General features: G+C 40.6%; 1 protein-coding gene across 3 annotated transcripts in view; it reads right to left on the bottom strand.

Moving 5' to 3' along the window:
• Positions 1-8,882, bottom strand: part of GTF2E2 (general transcription factor IIE subunit 2) — a 73,414-nt gene extending 64,532 nt beyond the window's left edge. Inside the window, exons 1-2 of one of the 3 annotated variants that reach the window (XM_067721751.1) lie at positions 8,642-8,882; positions 4,181-4,350 (exon numbers count right to left, since the gene is read on the bottom strand). In XM_067721751.1, the coding sequence (XP_067577852.1) occupies positions 4,181-4,346 (166 nt within the window). In that variant the 5' untranslated portion in view covers positions 4,347-4,350; positions 8,642-8,882. Of the gene's footprint in view, positions 1-4,180; positions 4,351-8,463; positions 8,487-8,641 lie in introns of those variants that run through there. The other 2 variants (XM_067721748.1, XM_067721750.1) reach the window with 2 other exon arrangements.
• Between the last annotated feature and the right edge of the window lie 436 nt (positions 8,883-9,318).

The raw sequence follows: 9,318 nt of genomic DNA, 5'->3' as shown, positions 1-9,318 counted from the left end.
TCAGCCTTAAACAGAGAATGACATCATCAGATTCATGATTAGAAAAATCACTGACTTGTACAGAGAATGGCCAGTAGGGAAGCTAAACCAGGACACCTGACAAGCAGCTGACTGGGCAATCCAATGGTAGTGCCCCGAGCTAGGGTGGTATGGTAGTCTTTAGTGTTTACACCCAGTATTTCCAGCTCCCCTCTTTCTGAGCACATGGAACTGGCTGGGTAGAGCCCTGTGACTAGCTCTGGCTAATGAGCTGTGAGAGGAGTTGATGTGTATCACCTCCAGACCACAGCATTTAACTGCCAGGCAAGATCTTCCAGAGCTCTCTTTCCCTCGGGCATTGAAACAAAACCAACAACATTTGAAATATCAGCCACTCTATCAGCTTGGGTCCTTGAGTGACTGTAATGAGCTAAGACCCCTGCCAACACATGATAAACATGTGGTATGAAAGAGAAACAAACCTTTGTTGTTTTAAGCCACTGAGATTTTGGAGCAAAGATATTCTTAAGCAGATCAAAGAGACCAGGTCTAAGGCAGGTCTCTGTTAATGTTTAAAACAATTTGTAAAATTTTATTATGAATTCATGTAAATTTCATTGTAATGAGAGATAATCAAACCTAATGCACGTGCTAACAAGAATGATAAACCTCCTTTGGTAAAAAGACTGGCTCTGCTTTAACATCAGTACAACAGCTTGAAGAACATCTAACAAGATGACATCAATAAAGATTACACTGCTACACTTTGAAGGAGGTAAATAATTTCTGTTGTGAGTTAAGTTGCACTGACCTAGCTGTCTAAAAGATAATAGCCTAAGAGTAAACTAAACCCAAAATAAGCAGAAGGAAGGAAATAATAAATGCTGAAGTGGAAATAAATGAAATTTTTAAAAACCAGAAAAACAGATAAATCAGTGAAACAAAGAGTTGTTTTTTTTAAAAGATCAACAAAATTGACAAACCTTTAAACTGGACTAAACGAAACAAAAACAAATAAAACAAAAAATTCCTAAAATCAGAAATGAAAGAAGGGAGGGATATCACTATTGACCTTATAGAAATCAAAAGCGAATACTCTAAAAAACTTTGGACAATGTAGATGATGACATGGACAAACCCCTAAAAAGACAAACTACCAAATTAACTCAAGAAGAAATAGAAAATCTGAATAGATCTATAAGAAGAAATTTCAACCAAGAGCATCCCACAAAGGAAAGCTCAGGCCCAAATGGCTTCCCTAGTGAATTCTATCAAATATTTAAGGAGAAATTTATATCAAACCTTCACAAACTTTTCCAGAAAACAGAGGAAAAGGAAATACTTCGCAAATCGTTTGCGGCCAGAAATACCCCAATAAGCACAAGAGAAGAAAACTACAGACCATATTCCTCACGAGTACAGATACAAAAATCCTGTACAAAATATCACCAAAAACTCTGTACAAAATATTACAGAAGTAGATTATTCAGCAAAGTGAACCCCACAACAAATAAAAAGGATTACACACCATGACCAAGTAGGATTTATTCCAAGAATATAAGGTTGGTTTAACATCTGAAAACAGATTAATGTAATATACCATATTAATAAAAAATAAGAACAAACATGATTACCTCAATAGATGCAGAAAAAGCATTTAACAACATCCACTACCCATTTATATTAAAAGCTCTCAACAAACTAAAAATAGAGGGGAACTCCTGATAAAGGGCACCTACAAAAACCCTGCAGCTAACATACATAATAGTGAAAGACTGAATGCTTTCCCCCTAAGATAGGAACAAAAGATATTCACACTCACTACTTCTATTACTAGCCAATATTAACAGTCAAGAAAAAGAAAGAAAAGGCATTCATATTGGCAAGGTGAAGTAAAACTGTTCTTATTCGCAGATGACAAAATCTTACATATAGATAATCCTAAAAAATCCACACAAAAAACTAGAAATAATGAGTTCAGCAAGGTTGCAGAGTTTGAGATCAGTGTACAAAAATCTACTGTGTTTCCATATACTAGCAATTAACAAACCAAATATCAAATTAAGAAAACAATTTCATTCACAATATCAAAAAGAATAAAATATTTAGAATTTAACAAAGCAAGACATACATTAAAAACTACATAACATTGTTGAAAGAAATTAGAAACCTAAAAAAACGGAAAGAGAGCCATGTTAATTGACTGAAAGACTTAATATTGTTAAGATAGCAATTCTCAATGCAATCCCTATCAAAATCACAGCTGGCTCTTTTACAGATGAGACCTGACAAGCTGATCCTAAAATTTATATGGAAATGCAAAGGCTCCAGGAAAAACCAAAACAACTTTGCAAAAAAGAACAAAACTGAAGGACTTACTTCCACACTTCCCAATTTCAAAATGTCACTAGAATGCTACAGCAATCAAGAGAATATCGTACTAGCATAAGGACAGACATGAGTCAACAGAACCTAATTTAGATTCCAGAAAAAACTCTCATTTGTAGTCAACTGATATTCAACAATGATGCCAATGCAAGTCAATGGGGAAAAGAAAGTTTTTTCAAGAAATGGTGCAGGGATAACTGAATAACCACACACAAAAAGATGAATTTACACCCTATGTTAATCCATACATAAAAAAATCAACTCAAACATATCACAGACCTAAATCTAAGAGCTAAAACTATAAAACTCTTAGAAGAAAACACAGGAGGAATTTTTTATGACCTTGGGTTAGGCAAAGATTTCTTAAATATGACACCAAGAACACTTGTGATATTGGATCAAGAAACTGTACCCAGAATATATAAAGAACTCTTACAAATCAGTAGGAAGAAGACAACCCAATTTTTTCAAATGGGCAAAAAATTCTGAATAGACATTTCACCAAAAGACACATGATCAATAACACATGAAATGATGTTCAACATAATTAGTCATTAGGGTATTGCACATTAAAACCACAATGATACCACCTCACACCCACCAGAATGGCTACAATCAAAATGACAAGGAATAACAAGTGTTGGCAAGAATAAGAAAAAAAAAAAATGGAACCCACATGCATTGATGGTGAAAATGTAACATGGTAGAGCCATTTTGGTAGTTTCTTAAAAAATTAAACATAAATTTACCACATGACCAAGAAATTCCACTCTTAAGTGGAATTCTATCCAAGAGGAAAAAAATACACATCCATACAAAGACTTGTATGTGAATGTTCCCAGCAGCACTATTCATAATAGCCAAAAAGTGGAAATAATCCAAATGTCCATTAACTGGTGAACAGATAAACTGTGGTATATATCATACAATGGAATACTCTTCAGCAATAAAATGGAATGAAATATTGATACATACTACAACATGGATAAATCATGGACAAAATGTCAGCAAACTGAATCCCACAACAAAGGATTACACACCATGACCAAGTAGGATTTATTCCAAGAATGCAAGGTTGGTTTAACATCTGAAAATCCGTTAATGTAATAAACCATATTAACAAAGAAGAACAACATTATCATCTCAACAGATGCCAGGTAAAAGAAGCCACATACTGAAGAACACATATTGTACAATTCCATTTATATGAAATGTCCAGAAAAGGCAAATATATAGAGAAAGAAGTAGATTACTAATTATCAGGGGCTGAGGTGGGAACAAAAATTCAATTGTAGTAATAGTTGTTGCACAACTCTGTAAACTTACTAAAAATCTTTGAATTATACCCTTAAAACGAGTGAACGGTACAGTATATAGATTAAACCTCAGTGAAGTGTTTTATCTTCTTAAAGATAATAACCTAAATTCTAACTACAAAACAACTATTAACATCTTAAGAGCAAAAGATTCTCATCATCCCATCCCTTACACTTAACAAAGTACCTAACAAACAATATGAATGATGAACTGAAAAATGAACTAAATGGTTTCCCGAAAAATAAAAGCTGAACAGTCCTAAAAAGTCAGGCTTCCCTGGTGGCACAGTGATTGAGAGTCCACCTGCCCATGCAGGGGACACGGGTTCGTGCCCCGGTCCGGGAAGATCCCACATGCTGTGGAGCGGCTGGGCCCGTAAGCCATGGCTGCTGAGCCTGGGCGTCCGGAGCCTGTGCTCCGCAACGGGAGAGGCCACAACAGTGAGAGGCCCGCATACTGCAAAAAAAAAAAAAAAAAAAAAGACAATTCTACTAACCAGAATTTTGTTTAGAGCCTGATGATCCTCCATGTTCTAGCTTCGCTTTCTTCTTCTTTGATGATGATGAAGATGATTCAGAAGATACAGAACGTTTTTCTACTACAGGAGTGGAAAGAGCTCGTTTTTTGAACAGCTCCCGTTCTCTCAAGAGACTTGGATCCATAATGCTGCAAAGATAAAAATAAGTTTCTTTAATACAGATTCCAGCCACTCAAATCTATGTGCCAAATCCACAGGTCTCAACAAGAGTTATTTCCCAAACAGAATTACCTTTTATTACTGGTTCTCTAGCACTTGTATTTATTCACTTACTCATTCACTCAAAAAATTCTTTAATTAGTGCCTGTTATATGCCAAGCACTGTGCTAGGCACTAGTAAAGAAAAATAGGATTATTCTCTAAAGCTCTAGAATTACACTGTCCAATATAACAAACAGCCACTGGCAGAAGTGCTGACTGAGCGCCTGAAATGGGACTAGAGTTGAGATGTACTCTAAGTGTAAAATACACCCACATTTAAAAGACTCAATACAACGAAAAGAACTTTTTAAATTACTGAAATATTTTAGACTGATTACGCTAATGTGATAATAGTTTGGATATACTGGGTTAAGTAAAATATTAAAATTAATTTCCCTTATTTTTTCTTTTTTAAATTATGGCTACTAGAAAATTTTAAAGTACATGCGTGGCTCACACTTGCAGCTCACACTGTATTCCTATTGGACAATGCTGCTTTAGGAACAACAGCAGGACTACTGGGTGGAAATTAGGAGACAAATTTAGGCTCATTGCAAAAAAATGAGAACCATCAGAATTGCTTGTAAATTAAAAGGTATATTTTAAAACTGGTGGACTCTCATAAGTAGTGAAGAGGCTGGATTAATATGTCAGAAATATCTACAGAAATTCCTGATTTGGAAGGAGGTGGGACTAGACTTCTTTGGGTTTTTTCCCAGTTTTAAAACTCTACAATTCTGGGCTTCCCTGGTGGCACGGTGCTTGAGAGTCCGCCTGCCGATGCAGGGGACAGGGGTTCGTGCCCCGATCCGGAAGGATCCCACATGCCGCGGAGCGGCTGGGCCCGTGAGCCTGCGCGTCCGGAGCCTGTGCTCCGCAACGAGAGAGGCCGCAGCGGTGAGAGGCCCGTGTACCGCAAAAAAAAAAAAAAAAAAAAAAAAAACTCTACAATTCTAAGCAACTTCAGTACAACCAGGGAAGCCACAGGTCATTCAACAAGTATTCTATAACATTCCTCTCTTGTCTGAACTCTCCCTAGAACCCCATGGAGAGTCTCAGAAGTACACAAGCTGACTACAAAAATGATTTCTATACTACTAAGACTAGTGTTCATAAGTTGGGAAACAAAGTCCCAGAGGAAAAAGACTCTTATACTTTGAAAGCCTTCAAGCATGGGGTAGCTCAATAAATATTTAAGTGAATAACGAACAGAAGAACATCTTTAAATTGCTCTAGCCTCATTGTTAATGGTTTTACAATCCTTTATTAAATGTCTTCTGTTTGGGCTTCCCTGGTGGCGCAGTGGTTAAGAATCCGCCTGCCAATGCAGGGGACTCGAGTTCAAGCCCTGGTCCGGGAAGATCCCACATGCCACAGAGCAACTAAGCCCGAGCACCACAACTACCGAAGCCCGCGCACCTAGAGCCCATTCTCCACAACAAGAGAAGCCACTGCAATGAGAAGCCCACGCACCGCAACGAAGAGTAGCCCCCACTCAAGGCAACTAGAGAAATCCCGCTGACAGCAACAAAGACCCAACGCAGCCAAAAATAAATAAAATTTTAAAAATTAAATTAATTAAAAAAAACCAATATATTAAAAAAAAATTTCTTCTGTTTGTGAGGCACTGTACTACAACCTATGAAAAGTTCTGGAAGATAAATCCTTGCCTTCAATAAGCTTACATTTGAGAACATGAAAGCACTGAGCACCTTGGTTAAAAAGCAATGAATAGGGACTTCTGTGGTGGCACAGTGGTGAAGAATCCGCCTGCCAATCCAGGGGACACAGGTTCGATCCCTGGTCCAGGAAGATCCCACATGCCACGGAGCAACTGAGCCTGTGCGCCACAACTACTGAAGCCCGCGCCCCTACAGCCCGTGAGCCACAACAAGAGAAGCCACCGCAATGAGAAGCCCGCAAACCACAACGAAGAGTAGCCCCCTCACTGCAACTAGAGAAAAGCCCACACACAGCAACGAAAGACCCAATTAAGCCAAAAATAAATAAATCAAATAAATTTATTTTTAAAAAAGCAATGAATAAATAAAACGTGACTTAGCATGCTAAAAGTTAAAAATATAAGCATTGAATAATTACTCCGCCATTAAAAAGAATGAAATAATGCCATATGCAGCAACACGGATGGACCTAGAGATTATCATACTAAGCGAAGTCAGAAAGAGAAACACCAATACCATATGCTATCACTTGTATGTGGCATCTAAAATATGATACAAATGAACATATCTACGAAACAAAGAGACTCACAAATATAAAGAACAGACTTGTGGTTGCCAAGCAGGGGGGTGGGGGGGAGGGGGAAGGACTGGGAGTTTGGGTTAGCAGATGCAAACTATTATATGTAGGACGCATAAACAAGGTCCCACTGTATAGTACAAGGAACAATATTCAATATCCTAAGATAAACCATAATGGAAAAGAATATGAAGAATATATATGTATAACTGAGTCACTCTGCCGGACAGCATAAATTAAACACAACATCGTAAGCCAACTATGCTTCAATAAAATTTAAAATATATACATATATAAAAGCATTGATAAGAAATAATCAGAGTAAACTTCAGCTAAGGAACGAAAAAAGAATCACTGGCACGGGACCTCGAATCTAAGACCTGCCTTCTTCCCTCAGTTCTAATCCCAAATAGCAACATGACCTGGGCAATCCGCTAGACCTCCCTAAATCCAATTTTATCATAAGTAAAATAAGGGTACTATCAATGCTGTCTACATCTAGCCCAACTGTAAGAATAAACTGAGAAAATGTTTGTGAAAATGATTTTCTAAATAGTAAAGCTATAAAATATATGTTATTTCAGTACTATTATTTCGAGCTGGATCTGAAAAGAAGTAACCGAATGATTACGCTGGGGTGAGGAAGGCAGGAGGCAGTCTTGGGGAGGAAAAGTGTCAGAAGAAGAAAGAATTCCCCAGTGATAAGGGGAGGGCAACAAGCCTAAAACAGGAAACATCTGTTATCTGTTTATTTCACCTTGTAAAGACAGATAACTAACCCCGACTGTTATAACCATGATTTTAACACAGATTTAAACAAAAGCCTTACAGTTTACAAAAACCTGATGTTTACAGCATTTGATCCTCACAACTCTACGAGGTAACTGGTACTTCGCGTTATTTCTATTTTAATACGTGAAATCTGAAGTGAAGAGGCATCGTTAAGGTTACACAGCTGAAAGTACCTGAGCCAGGACACGAATATCCTGACTCCTAAATCAGGTGCCCCTCACTCCAGACCTGAAATACTGGTAAAGGCCTCCCAAGCAAAGGCCACCTGTGTGGTTATGGGTCAAGTTCAATGGCACGTAGAACAGGTTTAATGTCTTTCACCATCACATGTTCCGCCTAACTTTTCCTCACAAGACTACGCAGTACCTGTAGAGTTTTACATGTACTGACCTGTGTTGTAGACAGGACACATCATCCTGCCCATCTGACATTAACAAAAAACAAACCATAACTCAGAGAGTCCACGTGTTCCCCCAATAAGAAGCCAAAAATTAAAAGAAAATCTTCTGGCTCCAAAGCCCACATTCTTTCCACTTTATCATTTGACTTCTTTCAACCTTTCTGCTCTTTCCTCTCTCGCTTCTTTCCCGCCTGCGCCTCGCAGGTGCCAACACTGCTATGAATAGCCGGCGAGCTGAGAATAGACACTTGCTCACCTCTTAAATGACAGAAACGTAGAGGTGGACGGAAAAGTGGTTAGCGCAGCTATTTGTTTCGGGAAATGTCTTTAGGTTTTGCAGGAAACAACCATTATAACTAAAGCTTAGGAATCATTCCAAAGTAGGTCTCCAAAAAGGCAGCTGAAAACAACAGTCCAGAAAGAAGCACCTACATCCCAGCCTTTGGGTGGCTGGGCACCGTTTCCCCAAACTCCACACACCTGGTTCCTACGGCAGCTGCTAATGCAAGCTGGGGGGCCAGGAAGCGGCACAATCAGCTCTCCGATGTGAATTTCCCCTCTTTCTAACCCAAAACTTTGCTCAATGAACCTCCGGCCTAAAAGACGATGCTCCCGAGAAGCTGTTAGCAGGTTTCAGCGTTTCGCGCCGGTAACGGCTGTCCCAGCCTCCCGCGGGGTGGGAGGCCCGCTCGCCCCCGGGCGGAGGCGGCCCGGAGGAACAACAGGCCGGGGCTCCGCGCCCCTCACCCCGCTGCTGCGGCCCCTACCTGAGCCAGGAGGGCCGCCCCACGAGCCCGGCCGCCGCCTCCCGGAGCCTCCTCCTCGACAGCCGCACACGCCTGCGTGGCCGCCGCTTCCTGCTCGTCGTCAGCGCCCCCGCTCGCACGCACGCACGCCCAGCGCTACCCCGCCAGGTCGGGGTTCCCGCACTGGCGGCGGCGGCGGCGGCGCCTCAGGCAGCTACTCGGCCACGGGCTCCGCCCGCCACTTCCTGATCCGCGGGTTCGGAGCTCAGTCCCGGCAGCCACCGCGGCCCTTCGGCCGCCGAGAACGCGCATGCGTCCTCATATACCCCGCCCGGGGAGGGGAATCCAGAGCTGGGGCGTCCCTGGTCTCCATGACAACGGGAGGGTGGTTGGGAGCGGGGCTTAAGTGGGAGTTAAGTAGCCGCAGCTGAGAGGGAAGAAATCGTTCCTTCACAGAAATACAACTGTAAAGCTACTAAATCCTCCTGCAGCGTGCTCTGGGATCTGTTTAACCCAAATGGCGACGAGATTTTTGAAGTTACTGTCTATCAGATGTTCTGTGACTGTACATCAAATGTCAGTCACCATCACCTAAACTTCGAAGAACATTGTTCCAGCTCTCTCTTTTTCAACTGAGGAAACAAGAGGCCCAGTGAAACTAAATAACTTGCTCGGGACAGCACAGCTAGCAAAGGCAA

Source organism: Pseudorca crassidens, chromosome 21 (genome assembly GCF_039906515.1).
Source record: "Pseudorca crassidens isolate mPseCra1 chromosome 21, mPseCra1.hap1, whole genome shotgun sequence".
In the NCBI taxonomy this organism is placed as follows: domain Eukaryota; kingdom Metazoa; phylum Chordata; class Mammalia; order Artiodactyla; family Delphinidae; genus Pseudorca; species Pseudorca crassidens.
The sequence above is the reverse complement of the archived record's forward strand: the minus strand, read 5'-3'. Positions and strand labels throughout refer to the sequence as shown.